The sequence below is a fragment of the Cherax quadricarinatus genome, chromosome 30 (genome assembly GCF_038502225.1).
Source record: "Cherax quadricarinatus isolate ZL_2023a chromosome 30, ASM3850222v1, whole genome shotgun sequence".
Taxonomy (NCBI): Eukaryota; Metazoa; Arthropoda; class Malacostraca; order Decapoda; family Parastacidae; genus Cherax; species Cherax quadricarinatus.
In genome coordinates, this window is record NC_091321.1 from 35065148 (window position 1) to 35084440 (window position 19293).

A 19293-nucleotide genomic window follows, 5' to 3' on the forward strand; every position below is an offset into this window, starting at 1 on the left:
ACTGATTACTATAAAGCACAAGTGAGTATTACAAAGACAGGTCATATGGTTGCATGCATTGTTGTAAATTCAGTAGAATGGAGTATTCTGTTAGGTAGTGAATTTAAAAAATAATAAAGTTAGATTGGGTTTTAGGTTTAACATTTATGTGATATAATTGTGAGAAACATTTAAGATATACAATTTATAAGGTTCAGTTATTCAGTATTTATTTGGTTTTGGGTGAGTAAGTGATCTTTGAGAAGAGACTTGAATTTATAAACAGGTAGTGTTTCTTTTATATTTACAGGTAATGAATTCCAGATTTTAGGGCCTTTTATGTGCATTGAGTTTTTGCATAGCGTGAGATGGACACGAGGAATATCAAAGAGTGATCTGTGCCTTGTGTTATGGTCATGTGTTCTGTTGAGGTTGGCAAGGAGATGTTTGAGGGGAGGGTTAATATCAGAGTTGAGTGTTCTATGTATGTAATAGGTGCAGTAATAAGTATGGATGTTTTGTATGGTGAGTAGGTTGAGTGTATTGAATATTGGTGGAGTGTGCTGCCTGTAGTGAGAATTTGTTATCATTCTAACTGCAGCCTTTTGTTGGGTAATTAGTGGTCTGAGATGGTTACTTGTTGTTGAGCCCCATGCACAAATTCCATAGGTGAGATAGGGGTAAATAAGAGAGTGATATAGGGCCAGGAGGGCTGACTGTGGAGCATAGTACCGTATCTTCGATAGTATGCCTACAGTCTTGGAAATTTTCTTAGAAATTTGTTGTATATGTGTATGAAATTTGAGTCTATTATCAAGGTGGATTCCTAAGAATTTTCCCTCTGTTAGCTTTGTGATAGGTGATCCATTTATCATTATGTTAAGAGGGACATCTGTAGCTCTGTTACCAAACTGAATGAAGTAGGTTTTGTCAATGTTTAGTGTAAGTTTGTTAGTACTCATCCAGGTAGATATTTTCTGTAATTCGGTATTTACAGTATTGGCTAGCGTGACTGGGCTCGGGTGGGAGAAGACGTATGTTGTGTCATCAGCAAATAGTGTGGGTTTGAGTAATTGAGAAGCATTTGGTAGGTCATTTATGTATAGGAGAAAGAGAAGAGGGCCAAGGACACTTCCCTGTGGGACACCAACTGTAATTGGTTGTGCAGAAGAGTTTGCCCCATTTGCGTACACATATTGGCTTCTGTTGCTGAGGTATGACTTGAGGTAGTTGAGGGAGTGCCCTCTTATACCATAGTGTGATAATTTTACGTGGAGCAAGTCATGGTCAACTGTATCAAAAGCTTTACGTAAGTCAATGAAGATCCCCAGTGGGACTTCTTTTTTCTCTATTGCAGTGTATATATGTTCTAGCATGTGTATAATAGCATCATTAGTATTTTTATTAGGCCTGAATCCAAATTGGCAGGGGTTGAGTATGTTTTGGGAGATAAGGTAGGAGTAGATTCGTTTATGAATTAATTTTTCGAAGATTTTTGAGAGAGGGTGTAAGTTGGATATTGGCCTATAGTTATTCAACTCTGTTTGGTCTCCTCCTTTGTGGATCGGGGTGACCCTTGCTATTTTGAGTACTGTAGGGAAGGTGGAGGATTCAATGGATTTGTTAAAGAGTGTTGCAATGATTGGTGATAGCACTTGTGACACTTTTTTGTATATAAAGGGTGGTAAGGTATTTAAATCTCCTGCCTTGTTTTTTAGTGCGTTGATAATAAGGGAGACTTCGTATGGGTTAGTCGGAGCTAGGAACAGTGTGTTCGGGTAGTTGCCGGTGAGGTAGTCATTTGGTGGGGTATCTGAGCTTGGGATTTTATTGGCAAGGTTTTGTCCTATAGTGGAGAAGAAATCATTGAGTCTGTTTGCTGTTTCTGTTGGTGGGAGTTGGGGTTCATCTGATTTTGCTAATTTTATTTCGCTATTTCGTGATATCTTTTTTGTTCCCAGAATTTCTGATAGGGTTTTCCAGGTCTTTTTTATATCACCTCGTAAGTTGGATAATCTGTTCTCATAATACAATTTTTTTGCCCTTCTTATCAGGCTGGTTAGGATTGACGAGTAACGTTTTGTTTGGTCTCTGGTTATGTGACCCATTCTGTACTGTTTTTCATATTGGTGTTTTGTATTTATGGATTTGAGAATGCTGGGTGTTAGCCAGGGACTGTTCAGTCTCTTAGCTGTCATCTGCTTAGTTTTTTTAGGGCAGTGCTTGTTATAGAGGTATTGAGTCTTTTTTAGAAAATTATTAATACATTCGTCAATATCTGTATTGATTTCTAGCTCAGTGTGCCAATCAATGTTTGCTAATGCTGTTGTGAAGTTATTAATGGCTGCCTCATTGTGAAGTCTGAAGGTGACTTTAGTAGTGTCTTGGGGTAATTTACCAAGAGTTGTTATGAGGAAAGTAGGGTAGTGGTCTGTGGTATTATCTGTAATTATGCCTGATTTTAAAGGGGATATGGTGTTGGTCCAGATGTGGTCAAGTAGGGAAACACTAGTCTCTGTAACTCTTGTAGGTTTTGTTACTGTTGGTAGCAACATACAGTTACTCATTGTGTTTGTGAATTCAGTAACGTGTGGGTCCTGGTCTTGCAGGAGATTTATATTGAAGTCACCTGAGAGTAGTAAGTGATCTTTGTTCATGCGTGCATCAGTTATCATACTTCCTAGGTTTTGACTAAATTGGCTAATGTTTGACTGTGGAACTCTGTAGATGTTTATCAATGTGAGAGGTTTTCGTAGGTATTTGGATTTGAATTTGGCTATTATATATTCCCCATGTTCATCTCTTGTGCAAGTATTAGTGATACATTCTAGTTGGTCTGAGTAGTATATGGCTGTGCCACCCCCTTGTTGGTCTGGCCTACAGTTGTGTATGGCTGTGTAACCAGGAATGGTATAGACATCTGTAGTATCAGGCTTTAGCCAGGTTTCAGTTATATTTTTCATTTTTCATTTTCTTTAAGGTAGGATCAATATTTCATATTTAAGTGTTTTATATTTTATATTTTCTAAATAATAAAGTGTTTATGTCTGTCAGTTTTTGTTCTTTTTCTATTCATTAATTTTCCTGAGGAGGAGCCAGCCTTGGTAATACTGTCTGAAGTTGTTACAGGGCTGAGTAAGCCTTCACAGCGAGTGATCGCACACTTCTGCTTAAAATCAAGAAGTCTCTCCATGGTTCTGTTTTACTGGTACCTGCCCCATGCAGTGCGTTTCAAATGTACTGCACGAGCACAAGCAGGAGACCACCAAGGCACGCATTTCTGAGAATGCCTGCACGAAGTTTGGGGTATAGAATGAGAAGCTGCTGTTAAAATAGAGGACGAGAAGAGGTGCAAAAGCTCATCAATGGAGGACGAAGAAGGAACCTCTCTAAAAACAGTTAGGTGTGAGTAAAGGTTCCAATTTGCCTGATCAAATTGCCAGCGTGGGATGCGAAGAGGTGGTGAATATGAAGGGGAAGTAAGAATGATTGGGAAATGATCGCTGTCATGTAAGTCCGGGAGAACAGACCAAGTGAAGTCTAATGCGGCAGAGGAAGAGCAGACTGAGAGATCGATGCAAGAGAGAGTCCGAGGATTAAAATGGGTGCGAGTACCTGTATTTAAAACATGGAGGGGGTGGGTGGCAAGAAAAGCCTCTAACTGAATGCCACGGGAATCACAGTGAGACCCCCGCCAGAGGAAATGGTGGGCATTAAAATCACCAAGTAACAGAATCGGTTGCGGTAATGACGAAACAAGAAAGGCAATATCCGGAATAGATAATGCCCGAGAAGGAGAGAGATATAAAGAACAGAGCATATACCACCTATGCAAGTGGATACAGGCTGCTGTGTAATGCAGCGAAGTACGAACAAATAGCTGATGGTACGGAATATCAGTGTGTAGAAGAAGGGCACTTTCATTAAAGGTCCCATCAGGAAAAGGACCTGAAGAATACAATCAATTATAGCCTGAGATTGGATAGATAACAGCAGAGTGTAATTTTGGTTCCTGTAAGCAAACACCAACAGGGGAAAACTGGGAGAGCAACATCTGAAGCTCGCTCCAATTACCCCTGAGGCCGCGAATATTCCACTGTAAATAGGCCATGATTGGCAACGATAAAGATACCTGAAATCCGCAGGTATGGGAGCCTATGGACTAGAGGGGTTAGAAAAGCCCACATGCGGTGGCAAAGGAAAACGTTCAGGTAGCGAAGGAACGGTGCATTGTGAAGAAAGGAGTTGCGCAGATGGAGAAGAGGAAAGAGAATGAATAGAGGGTGGATCAGTGTCCATTGATGGTTTAGTCTCTGCAATATATTCAGAGATTGCCTCAAGTGTTTCGGAGTTCAGAGACGTCATATGGGAGACAATATTGGAGATGGTAGGAGGAGGAGTTTGAGTAAAGATCGGAGCTGTAATGGACTGTACCAAGGTAGGCGGGGTGAAAGGGTGGAGGGAACTGGAGAAGTGTGGGAGGGGACAGAAGAGGCAGAAGCCTGGGAGGTGGCAGAAGAGGAAGAAACTTGAGGGGACAGGGGAGGAAGGCACAGTACGAGGAGGAGGATGAACCTCCACACTTGTAACAGAGCCAGTGAAAGGGGAAGACCCAGGTACAGAGACCGGGAAGGTAAAATGTGGAGGTGGATGAAGGGAAGGAGGGGTTAAAGGAGATTTTTTGGACCTCTGAGAAGTAGAGGGACGATTGGGAGGAGGTGTCGTACGAGGTCTTGTCGATACCGGGGTTTGTGAGGGAGAACACAAAGAAGTGAGGACAGACTGAGGAGTTGAAGTAGGGACGTCTGAGCCCAGGAAAGCAAAAGAATTAGATACAGGAGTGACTATGGGACTGGCAACCGCAGAGAAGGCTGCAGAAGATGTGACCCCAGAAGTGGGGGGGCATTTTGAAACACGAGAATAAGAAACATGGGGCAGTCTCCCTTGGAGGCGGAGATGAGAAACCGCCATAGCATAAGGGAGACCTTCTGCCTCTTTGAGGCATCGAATTTCCCGCTCATGTAAGTAGACCTGACAACAGGGAGAGTATGAAGGGCGAGCCTCATGACAATTAAGGCAAGAGGGAGTTCGACTGCAAGACGTATTAGAATGGTCATCGACACCACAGACTGGGCATTCAGCTATAGATCTGCAATATTTTGCTGGGTGGCCAAATTGCCAGCGATTCCTACACTGTTGCGGTGTAGAGATCACCTTCCGAACTTGTAACCCATGTCTTGCTACATAAACAGAGGATGGGAGTTCACGGCTGTCAAAAGTCAAACGAGCCACATTGCAAGGGTATCGTCTTCGCCCATGGGCAGGAAGAACATAAGTGTCTACCTTGAGAATTGGGAGATCTTGGAGTTTCAGCTGTTCGAGAATGTCAGTGCCACATTTCTGGAAATTCTGTTGGACAATGGTATTGGGCAGAATAACAGTACCACCTCAAGAATGGAGGGAATGATGTTTTCGATAGTGATAGGAATAGTATCGATATGTGAAAGAGAAAGATCATGAGCTTGGGTAGAATTCTGGACTGTGATGATGTGCATACCACTCTTAAGAGCATGAAAGGAAATATCTCTACCAACGAGGTGTAGGAACACTTTGCCAATACTATGGTCGGAAAGATAGGCAGTAGAAGAAGTCGGTCTTAATGTAAAGAATTTAGTCCATCGTGTGGTCCGAAACTGAGTGTGGAGAGGGAGTGCATGATGTGTCGGTCTTTTCCTAGTAGAATGGGAAGGTAACGAAGTAACTTCAGGAGATTGTCATTGACGTTTAGAAGTGGGACCAGAGTCGGTCCGACGTGGGACGGGCTAGCAATTCGAAAATCGCCACACCGTAGAGTTAGAAGCCGGAAGCATAGTCAAAGGAGAGTGGAGGTCAGACAAATCGAAGGAGTCAGTCGAAACCCCGGCACCTGAAGCTGGTGACGAAACAGCACTAGCAAGAGGTACAGGGGCCTTAGGAATGTCCGAAGAGTGGCCAAAAGATGAGGCGAGGTCAGAGCGGGGTGCAGTAACAATAAGGTGCCCGGGCGTAGCGGGGTCATGGATCGGGTACTCCATGGTTAGGTTGCTTCTTTCTTTTTGTTTTTAAGAAAAAAAAGAAAGAGAGGAAAATTAAAAAAAAAAGAATAAAAACAAAAGGGAGGACCGGGGAGGGATAGTTCCTAGGAGGAATGAAAGGGCCAGAAATCTCTCTCCGTGCCCAAGAGGACCTCAGCACCGCAAGTAGCGCAGATGCAGCATGGAACCCATGCAATACCCTACCCATCATGCCAGTAAACCAGCAATCCGGGATAGCAACCTCACATCTGCCGAGCTACCTCGGTGGACAAAAGAGAGGGTGGCTAGATATCTGCCACAAGGGCGGCCAGATATAGGCCACCACCCCTACAATCCGAAAGGTGGCTTCCAGAGATACACCCGTCGCCCGAAAGACACCCAAAGCCACCCTCCGGGATACAGGAGAGGGATCGGGACATCCCAAGGCGATCCAGATTCCACTGAAAACTACGCCACCGCCAAGAACCTCAACGGAATGGGATGGACCCTGGTACCATTTCCCCTACCTAGGAACTAGCGCGCACGTGGGAAAAAATCTCAAAGGCCAAAAGGAAGGGCAAAAGGGAGGAGTGGGGAGGAGGAGGAGGAAAGGAGAAAGGGGAGGATGGGATAGGGAAGGGGGGATTGGTGGGTAATTAGGTTCGGTCTGAGGAAGAGGCCGACAGGTCTAATTCCTCAGACCAAGAGCCTCTTCACCACGCCAAGGAGCCCCCCTTGAAGAGGCCTCACCCACAAAACCTCCTTCACCCTCTCCCTCCAACCTTTTCGAGGACGACCCCTACCCACCTTCCTTCGCCTACAGATTTATATGCTCTCCATGTCATTTTACTTTGATCCATTCTCACTAAATAACCAAACCACCTCAATCCCTCTTCAGCCCTCTGAATATTTTTAGTAACTCCACACCTCTTAATTCCCATAATACTAATTCTCTGCATAATACTTACACTACACATTGCTCTTAGATACATCTCCACTGCCTTGGCTTATAATATATATATATATATATATATATATATATATATATATATATATATATATATATATATATATATATATATATATATATATGTGTGTGTGTGTGGTGCTGAATAGGCAGAACTTGCGATCTTGGCTTAAATAGCAACGCTCATCTTGCCATATAGGACAAGTGAAAATTTTTGTATGCAATAATTTCGCCAAAATCATTCTGAACCTAACGAAAAAAAATATATTTCACTGTGTTTGTTTAGTATTAAATTATTGTAAACAAATCTAAAATATATTTAGTTGGGTTAGGCTAAAATAAATTGTTCTTGTTATAATGAGGTTAGGTAAGTTTTCCTCTTTTTCTTTTGGAGCAAAATTAAACATTTTCACATTAACACTAATGAAAAAAATATATCTTTAATCGTTCGAGAGAAAATTTTAGAAAGGACTTAATTTTAAATGAGTTCTTGCTAATTGACCAACTTTACCTATTATTGTAACCACGACCAAGTGGTACTTAATCAATAACAAACTGCGGCTAGCCGGAGGATCGAACCCGTGTTGTTTTAGCCCGTCTCGTGGGAAGAGAGCGAAAACTCACGACGCTAGAAACCACTGGACCAAACTGTCCTACAAACAACCAGAGTCTAGCGAAATAGTTCGCATTTTACTGTCGCTATGATCATTTTGCTGTCATTTTCACGTATATTCTTTCTTAACCTAATAGACCATACATAATAAATTTGATACAAGCATGATTCAAGCGTCACTTGCTGCTGTGTGATCTTCAGGTGTCGGCGGCTTCTGACATTTAGCAAAACACCAGAAGTACCACACTGACTGGTCGCTGGAAAAAAACAAGTTGTCGTTAAACATTTTATTTTATAGACAAAGAAATATTTTATTTATGAGGATAATACAGTACCTGGTCTATCTGAAGGTAATACAGTACCTGGTCTACCTGGTCTATCTGAGGGTAATACAGTACCTGGTCTATCTGAAGGTAATGCAGTACCTGGTCTATCTGAAGGTAATACAGTACCTGGTCTATCTGAAGGTAATACAGTACCTGGTCTATCTGAAGGTAATACAGTACCTGGTCTATCTGAGGGTAATACAGTACCTGGTCTATCTGAGAATAATACAGTACCTGGTCTATCTGAGGGTAATACAGTACCTGGTCTATCTGAAGGTAATACAGTACCTGGTCTATCTGAAGGTAATACAGTACCTGGTCTATCTGAAGGTAATACAGTACCTGGTCTATCTGAAGGTAATACAGTACCTGGTCTATCTGAGGGTAATACAGTACCTGGTCTATCTGAAGGTTATACAGTACCTGGTCTATCTGAAGGTAAAACAGTACCTGGTCTATCTGAGGGTAATACAGTACCTGGTCTATCTGAAGCTTATACAGTACCTGGTCTATCTGAGGGAAATACAGTACCTGGTCTATCTGAAGGTTATACAGTACCTGGTCTATCTGAGGATAATACAGTATCTAGTCTATATGAGGGTAATACAGAACTTGGTCTACCTGAGGATAATGCAGTACCTGGTCTATCTGAAGGTAATAGAGTACCTGGTCTATCTGAGAATAATACAGTACCTGGTCTATCTGAAGGTAATACAGTACCTGGTCTATCTGAGAATAATACAGTACCTGATCTATCTGAAGGTAATACAGTACCTGGTCTATCTGAGAATAATACAGTACCTGGTCTATCTGAAGGTAAAACAGTACCTGGTCTATCTGAGGGTAATACAGTACCTGGTCTATCTGAAGGTTAAACAGTACCTAGTCTATCTGAGGGTAATACAGTACCTGGTCTATCTGAAGGTTATACAGTACCTGGTCTATCTGAGGATAATACAGTGTCTAGTCTATATGAGGGTAATACAGTACTTGGTCTATCTGAAGGTAATACAGTACCTGGTCAGTCTGAAGGTAATACAGTACCTAGTCTATCTGAGGGTAATACAGTACCTAGTCTATATGAGGGTAATACAGTACTTGGTCTACCTGAGGATAATACAGTACTTGGTCTATCTGAAGGTAATACAGTACCTGGTCTATCTGAGGATAATACAGTACCTGGTCTATCTGAGGATAATACAGTACTTGGTCTATCTGAGGATAATACAGTACCTGGCCTATCTCAGGATAATACAGTACTTGGTCTGAGGGTAATACAGTATCTGGTCTAACTGAGGATAATACAGTATCTGGTCTATCTGAGGATAATACAGTACTTGGTCTATCTGAGGATAATACAGTGCTTGGCCTATCTGAGGATAATACAGTAATTGGTCTATCTGAGGGTAATACAGTGCCTGGTCTATCTGATGATAATACAGTATTTGGTCTACCTGAGGGTAATACAGTACCTGGTCTATCTGAGGATAATACAGTACCTGGTCCATCTGAGGGTAATACAGTACCTGGTCCATCTAAGGATAACACAGTACCTGGTCTATCTGATGAAAAAAATACAGTTCTTGGTCTATCTCAGGGTAATACAGTACCTGGTCTATCTGATGATAATACTGAACCTGGTCTATCTGAGGGTAATACAGTACCTGGTCTATCTGAGGACAATACAGTACCTGGTCTACCTGAAGATAATACAGTACCTGGTCTATCTGATCCCCTCAAGGAAGGTTCCTTGATGTTGGTGAGGGGCTCTTGATTTAGGGAATTGGATCTGTGCTCCAGTTCCCCGAATTAAGCCTGAATGCCTTCCACATCCCCCCCCCAGGCGCTGTATAATCCTCCGGGTTTAGCGCTTCCCCCTTGATTATAATAATAATAATGGTCTATCTGATGAAAAAATACAGTACTTAGTCTATCTTAGGGTAATACAGTAACTGGTCTATCTGAGGATAATACAGTACCTGGTCTGAGGATAATACAGTACCTGGTCCATCTGAGGATAATACAGTACCTGGTCTATCTGAGGATAATACAGTAATTGGTCTATCTGAGGATAATACAGTACCTGGTCTATCTGAGGATAATACAGTACCTGGTCTATCTGAGGTTAATACAGTACCTGGTGTAACTGAGGATAATACAGCACCTGGTCTATCTGAGGATAATACAGTACATGGGATATCTGAGGATAATACAGTACTTGGTCTATCTGAGGATAATACAGTACTTGGTCTATCTGAGGATAATACAGTACTTGGTCTATCTGAGGGTAAAACAGTACCTGGTCTCTCTGAGGGTAATACAGTACCTGGTCTATCTGAGGATAATACAGTACTTGGCCTATCTGAGGGTAAAACAGTACCTGGTCTATCTGAGGATAATACAGTACTTGGTCTACCTGAGGATAATACAGTACTTGGTCTATCTGAGGATAATACAGTACCTGGTCTATCTGAGGATAATACAGTACTTGGTCTATCTGAGGATAATACAGTGCTTGGTGTACCTGACGGCAATACAATACCTGGTCTATCTGAGGATAATACAGTACCTGGTCTATCTGAAGGTAATACAGTACCTGGTCTGAGAATAATACAGTGCCTGGTCTGTTTGAGGATAATATAGTACCTGGTTTATAAGAGGATAATACAGTACTTGGTCTATCTGAGGGTAATAAAGTACCAGGTCTATCTGAGGATAATACAGTACCTGGTCTATCTGAGGATAATACAGTACCTGGTCTATCTGAAGACAATACAGTACCTGGTCAATCTGAGGATAATACAGTACCTGGTTTATCTGAGGATAATACAGCAACTGGTCTTCCTGACGGTAATACAGTACCTGGTCTATCTGAGGATAATGCAGTACCTGGTTTATCTCAGGATAATACAGTACCTGGTCTATCTGAGGATAATACAGTACCTGGTATATTTGGGGATAATACAGCACTTGGTCTATCTGATGGTAATACAGTACTTGGTCTATCTATGGATAATACAATATCAGGTGTATCTGAGGGCAATACAGTACCTGGTCTACCTAAGAATAATACAGTACCTGGTCTATCTGAGGATAATACAGTACCTGGCCTATCTGAGGATAATACAGTACTTGGTCTATCTGAGGGTAATACAGTGCCTGATCTATCTGAGGATAATAAAGTACCAGGTCTATCTGAGGATAATACAGTACTTGGTCTATCTGAGGGTAATAAAGTGCCAGGTCTATCTGAGGATAATACAGTACCTGGTCTATCTGAGGATAATACAGTACCTGGTCTATCTGAGGATAATACAGTACCTGGTCTATTTGAGGATAATACAGTACTTGGTCTCTCTGAGGGTAATAAAGTACCAGGTATATCTGAGGATAATACGGTACCTGGCCTATCCGAGGAAAATACAGCACCTGGTCTATCTGAGGATAATACATTACCTGGTCTATCTGAGGATAAGACAGTACCTGGTCTATCTGAGGATAAGACAGTACCTGGTCTATCTGAGGATAATACAGTACCTGGTCTATCTGAGGATAATACAGCACCGAACTTAAGCTAAAAGAATCCTTTAGGAGTCAGGAATCGCGGGAAGAACTAAAAGCCATAAATGAAATCGAAAGAAACCCAAAGTATTTCTTCTCCTATGCCAAATCAAAATCGAGAACAACGTCCAGTATTGGGCCCCTACTTAAACAAGATGGGTCCTACACAGATGACAGCAAGGAAATGAGTGAGCTACTCAAGTCCCAATATGACTCAGTTTTTAGCAAGCCGCTAACCAGACTGAGAGTCGAAGATCAAAATGAATTTTTTATGAGAGAGCCACAAAATTTGATTAACACAAGCCTATCCGATGTTATCCTGACGCCAAATGACTTCGAACAGGCGATAAATGACATGCCCATGCACTCTGCCCCAGGGCCAGACTCATGGAACTCTGTGTTCATCAAGAACTGCAAGAAGCCCCTATCACGAGCCTTTTCCATCCTATGGAGAGGGAGCATGGACACGGGGGTCGTCCCTCAGTTACTAAAAACAACAGACATAGCCCCACTCCACAAAGGGGGCAGTAAAGCAACAGCAAAGAACTACAGACCAATAGCACTAACATCCCATATCATAAAAATCTTTGAAAGGGTCCTAAGAAGCAAGATCACCACCCATCTAGAAACCCATCAGTTACACAACCCAGGGCAACATGGGTTTAGAACAGGTCGCTCCTGTCTGTCTCAACTACTGGATCACTACGACAAGGTCCTAAATGCACTAGAAGACAAAAAGAATGCAGATGTAATATATACAGACTTTGCAAAAGCCTTCGACAAGTGTGACCATGGCGTAATAGCGCACAAAATGCGCGCTAAAGGAATAACAGGAAAAGTTGGTCGATGGATCTATAATTTCCTCACTAACAGAACACAGAGAGTAGTCGTCAACAGAGTAAAGTCCGAGGCAGCTACGGTGAAAAGCTCTGTTCCACAAGGCACAGTACTAGCTCCCATCTTGTTCCTCATCCTCATATCCGACATAGACAAGGATGTCAGCCACAGCACCGTGTCTTCCTTTGCAGATGACACCCGAATCTGCATGACAGTGTCTTCCATTGCAGACACTGCAAGGCTCCAGGCGGACATCAACCAAATCTTTCAGTGGGCTGCAGAAAACAATATGAAGTTCAACGATGAGAAATTTCAATTACTCAGATATGGTAAACATGAGGAAATTAAATCTTCATCAGAGTACAAAACAAATTCTGGCCACAAAATAGAGCGAAACACCAACGTCAAAGACCTGGGAGTGATTATGTCGGAGGATCTCACCTTCAAGGACCATAACATTGTATCAATCGCATCTGCTAGAAAAATGACAGGATGGATAATGAGAACCTTCAAAACTAGGGAGGCCAAGCCCATGATGACACTCTTCAGGTCACTTGTTCTATCTAGACTGGAATATTGCTGCACTCTAACAGCACCTTTCAAGGCAGGTGAAATTGCCGACCTAGAAAATGTACAGAGAACTTTCACGGCGCGCATAACGGAGATAAAACACCTCAATTACTGGGAGCGCTTGAGGTTTCTAAACCTGTATTCCCTGGAACGCAGGAGGGAGAGATACATGATTATATACACCTGGAAAATCCTAGAGGGACTAGTACCGAACTTGCACACGAAAATCACTCACTACGAAAGCAAAAGACTTGGCAGACGATGCACCATCCCCCCAATGAAAAGCAGGGGTGTCACTAGCACGTTAAGAGACCATACAATAAGTGTCAGGGGACCGAGACTGTTCAACTGCCTCCCAGCACACATAAGGGGGATTACCAACAGACCCCTGGCAGTCTTCAAGCTGGCACTGGACAAGCACCTAAAGTCAGTTCCTGATCAGCCGGGCTGTGGCTCGTACGTTGGTTTGCGTGCAGCCAGCAGCAACAGCCTGGTTGATCAGGCGCTGATCCACCAGGAGGCCTGGTCACAGACCGGGCCGCGGGGGCGTTGACCCCCGAAACTCTCTCCAGGTAAACTCCAGGTAAACTCCAGGTGTACCAGAGGGTAATAAAGTACCTGGTCTATCTGATGATAATGCAGTACCTGGTCTATTTGAGGATAATACAGCACTTGGTCTATCTGAGGGTAATACAGCACCTGGTCTATCTGAGGATAACACAGCACCTGGTCTATCTCAGGGAAATACAGTACCAGATCTATCTGAGGATAATACAGCACCTGGTCTATCTGAGAATAATACAGCACCTGGTCTATCTGAGAATAATACAGTACCTGGTCTATCTGAGGATAATACAGCACCTGGTCTATCTGAGGGTAATACAGTACCTGATCTATCTGAGAATAATACAGTACCTGGTCTATCTGAGAATAATGCAGTACCTGGTCTATCTGAGAATAATACAGTACCTGGTCTATCTGAGGATAATACAGCACCTGGTCTATCTGAGGATAATACAGCACCTGGTCTGAGAATAATACAGTGCCTGGTCTATCTGAGGATAATATAGAATATGATCTATATGAGAATAATGCAGTACTTGGTCTGAGGGTAATACAGCACCTGGTCTATCTGAGGGTAATACAGCACCTGGTCTATCTGAGGGTAATACAGCACCTGGTCTATCTGAGGGTAATACAGCACCTGGTCTATCTGAGGGTAATACAGCACCTGGTCTATCTGAGAATAATATAAGCCCAACAATACCACCACCACCATACCTTACATACGTAATGACATTTTATGCATTCTTGAGTATGTATCATGTCTCTATGTTATTAATATTGTTTATTATGTCATATTAGATGAATTGTGATAGATAAATAAGCCGTAGAGTTGATACTAGCATCATATTGAAGCATATTGTCCATTTTCCAAACAATAAAACTGCTTCCCGCTCACCTCCTCCCTGTCTGCCTTACACCAACAAGTCTTCAATAAAGGAAAGTGTTATTTTAAATGTTCATTTATGCATTTTATTATTGCTTTATATTGAATTGTCATTCTTTTCTGTATCTAAATTTATATTTAATGTTTAAAAAATTAACTTTTGTTAATACTTTTGGGTGTCTGGAACGGATTAATTCTATTTGCATTACTTCTTATGGGGAAAATGGTTTCAACTTTCGTGAATTTCGACTTTCGGCAGACTCTCGGGAACGGATTAACCATGAAATTAATGGTTACACGGCACTGATCTTCTTATAATACACACATCTTCATTATACTACACACACACATTCATTATAGTACACACATCTTCATTATAATACAACTCACATCTTCATTATAATACAACACACATCTTCATTATAATACAACACACATCTTCATTATAATACAACTCTCATCTTCATTATAATACAACTCACATCTTCATTATAATACAACTCACATCTTCATTATAATACAACACACATCTTCATTATAATACAACTCACATCTTCATTATAATACACACACATTTTCATTATAACACAACTCACATCTTCATTATAATACAACTCACACCTTCATTATAATACACACACATCTTCATTATAATACAACTCACATCTTCATTATAATACAACTCTCATCTTCATTATAATACAACTCACATCTTCATTATAATACAACTCTCATCTATATTATAATACAACTCACATCTTCATTATAATACAACTCACATCTTCATTATAATACAACACACATCTTCATTATAATACAACTCACATCTTCATTATAATACACACACATTTTCATTATAACACAACTCACATCTTCATTATAATACAACTCACATCTTCATTATAATACAACTCACATCTTCATTATAATACACACACATCTTCATTATAATACAACTCACATCTTCATTATAATACAACTCACATCTTCATTATAATACACACACATCTTCATTATAATACAACTCACATCTTCATTATAATACAACTCACATCTTCATTATAATACACACACATCTTCATTATAATACAACTCACATCTTCATTATAATACAACTCACATCTTCATTATAATACAACTCACATCTTCATTATAATACACACACATCTTCATTATAATACAACTCACATCTTCATTATAATACAACTCACATCTTCATTATAATACACACACATCTTCATTATAATACAACTCACATCTTCATTATAATACAACTCACATCTTCATTATAATACACACACATCTTCATTATAATACAACTCACATCTTCATTATAATACAACTCACATCTTCATTATAATGCACACACATCTTCATTATAACACAACTCACATCTTCATTATAATACAACTCACATCTTCATTATAACACAACTCACATCTTCATTATAATACAACTCACATCTTCATTATAACACAACTCACATCTTCATTATAATACAACTCACATCTTCATTATAATACAACTCACATCTTCATTATAATACAACTCACATCTTCATTATAATACACACACATCTTCATTATAACACAACTCACATCTTCATTATAATACAACTCACATCTTCATTATAATACAACTCACATCTTCATTATAACACAACTCACATCTTCATTATAATACAACTCACATCTTCATTATAATACACACACATCTTCATTTTAATACAACTCACATCTTCATTATAATACACACACATCTTCATTATAATACAACTCACCTCTTCATTATAACACAACTCACATCTTCATTATAATACAACTCACATCTTCATTATAATACACACACATCTTCATTATAATACAATACACATCTTCATTATAATACAACTCACATCTTCATTATAATACAACTCACATCTTCATTATAATACAACTCACATCTTCATTATAATACACACACATATCTTCACTACATTGCACAAATCTTCACTATAATACACTTACTTTCACTATCAATCACACATCTTCATTATAAAACACAGATCACTAAAATACAAACATTATACTCTAATATCCACACCGATAATATGCTCATTATATTTTAATAAGAGATGCTATAAAAAAGTTCTGTACAGCTGCAAAAAAATATATATTAACCAACCTAATTACCCAGTTGAAATAGTCTCCCTGGAAGAACTCTCCTTAAAAGTGTCCTGGGTGCTCTGACCACACAGCACTAGCAGTGTCCTGGGTGCTCTGACCACACAGCACTAGCAGTGTCCTGGGTGCTCTGACCACACAGAACTAGCAGTGTCCTGGGTGCTCTGACCACGCAGCACTAGCAGTGTCCTGGGTGCTCTGACCACACAGAACTAGCAGTGTCCTGGGTGCTCTGACCACACAGCACTAGCAGTGTCCTGGGTGCTCTGACCACACAGAACTAGCAGTGTCCTGGGTGCTCTGACCACACAGCACTAGCAGTGTCCTGGGTGCTCTGACCACACAGCACTAGCAGTGTCCTGGGTGCTCTGACCACACAGAACTAGCAGTGTCCTGGGTGCTCTGACCACACAGAACTAGCAGTGTCCTGGGTGCTCTGACCACACAGCACTAGCAGTGTCCTGGGAGCTCTGACCACACAGCACTAGCAGTGTCCTGGGTGCTCTGACCACACAGCACTAGCAGTGTCCTGGGTGCTCTGACCACACAGCACTAGCAGTGTCCTGGGTGCTCTGACCACACAGAACTAGCAGTGTCCTGGGTGCTCTGACCACACAGCACTAGCAGTGTCCTGGGTGCTCTGACCACACAGCACTAGCAGTGTCCTGGGTGCTCTGACCACACAGCACTAGCAGTGTCCTGGGTGCTCTGACCACACAGCACTAGCAGTGTCCTGGGTGCTCTGACCACACAGCACTAGCAGTGTCCTGGGTGCTCTGACCACACAGCACTAGCAGTGTCCTGGGTGCTCTGACCACACAGCACTAGCAGTGTCCTGGGTGCTCTGACCACACAGCACTAGCAGTGTCCTGGGTGCTCTGACCACACAGCACTAGCAGTGTCCTGGGTGCTCTGACCACACAGCACTAGCAGTGTCCTGGGTGCTCTGACCACACAGCACTAGCAGTGTCCTGGGTGCTCTGACCACACAGCACTAGCAGTGTCCTGGGTGCTCTGACCACACAGCACTAGCAGTGTCCTGGGTGCTCTGACCACACAGCACTAGCAGTGTCCTGGGTGCTCTGACCACACAGCACTAGCAGTGTCCTGGGTGCTCTGACCACACAGCACTAGCAGTGTCCTGGGTGCTCTGACCACACAGCACTAGCAGTGTCCTGGGTGCTCTGACCACACAGCACTAGCAGTGTCCTGGGTGCTCTGACCACACAGCACTAGCAGTGTCCTGGGTGCTCTGACCACACAGCACTAGCAGTGTCCTGGGTGCTCTGACCACACAGCACTAGCAGTGTCCTGGGTGCTCTGACCACACAGCACTAGCAGTGTCCTGGGTGCTCTGACCACACAGCACTAGCAGTGTCCTGGGTGCTCTGACCACACAGCACTAGCAGTGTCCTGGGTGCTCTGACCACACAGCACTAGCAGTGTCCTGGGTGCTCTGACCACACAGCACTAGCAGTGTCCTGGGTGCTCTGACCACACAGCACTAGCAGTGTCCTGGGTGCTCTGACCACACAGCACTAGCAGTGTCCTGGGTGCTCTGACCACACAGCACTAGCAGTGTCCTGGGTGCTCTGACCACACAGCACTAGCAGTGTCCTGGGTGCTCTGACCACACAGCACTAGCAGTGTCCTGGGTGCTCTGACCACACAGCACTAGCAGTGTCCTGGGTGCTCTGACCACACAGCACTAGCAGTGTCCTGGGTGCTCTGACCACACAGCACTAGCAGTGTCCTGGGTGCTCTGACCACACAGCACTAGCAGTGTCCTGGGTGCTCTGACCACACAGCACTAGCAGTGTCCTGGGTGCTCTGACCACACAGCACTAGCAGTGTCCTGGGTGCTCTGACCACACAGCACTAGCAGTGTCCTGGGTGCTCTGACCACACAGCACTAGCAGTGTCCTGGGTGCTCTGACCACTAGCAGTGTCCTGGGTGCTCTGACCACAGCACTAGCAGTGTCCTGGGTGCTCTGACCACACAGCACTAGCAGTGTCCTGGGTGCTCTGACCACACAGCACTAGCAGTGTCCTGGGTGCTCTGACCACACAGCACTAGCAGTGTCCTGGGTGCTCTGACCACACAGCACTAGCAGTGTCCTGGGTGCTCTGACCACACAGCACTAGCAGTGTCCTGGGTGCTCTGACCACACAGCACTAGCAGTGTCCTGGGTGCTCTGACCACACAGCACTAGCAGTGTCCTGGGTGCTCTGACCACACAGCACTAGCAGTGTCCTGGGTGCTCTGACCACACAGAACTAGCAGTGTCCTGGGTGCTCTGACCACACAGAACTAGCAGTGTCCTGGGTGCTCTGACCACACAGCACTAGCAGTGTCCTGGGTGCTCTGACCACACAGCACTAGCAGTCCTGGGTGCTCTGACCACACAGCACTAGCAGTGTCCTGGGTGCTCTGACCACACAGCACTAGCAGTGTCCTGGGTGCTCTGACCACACAGCACTAGCAGTGTCCTGGGTGCTCTGACCACACAGAACTAGCAGTGTCCTGGGTGCTCTGACCACACAGCACTAGCAGTGTCCTGGGTGCTCTGACCACACAGCACTAGCAGTGTCCTGGGTGCTCTGACCACACAGCACTAGCAGTGTCCTGGGTGCTCTGACCACACAGCACTAGCAGTGTCCTGGGTGCTCTGACCACACAGCACTAGCAGTGTCCTGGGTGCTCTGACCACACAGCACTAGCAGTGTCCTGGGTGCTCTGACCACACAGAACTAGCAGTGTCCTGGGTGCTATGA

At 43.0% G+C, this 19293-nt stretch overlaps 1 protein-coding gene across 1 annotated transcript in view; it reads right to left on the bottom strand.

Annotated features, from left to right (window-relative positions):
• Window positions 1–7132: 7132 nt before the first annotated feature.
• Window positions 7133–19293, bottom strand: part of LOC128692777 (organic cation transporter protein-like) — a 146301-nt gene continuing 134140 nt past the window's right edge. The window contains exon 8 of the mRNA XM_070090097.1: window positions 7133–7869. Coding sequence (XP_069946198.1) covers window positions 7782–7869 — 88 coding nt within the window. The 3' untranslated portion in view covers window positions 7133–7781. The remainder of the gene's footprint in view (window positions 7870–19293) is intronic.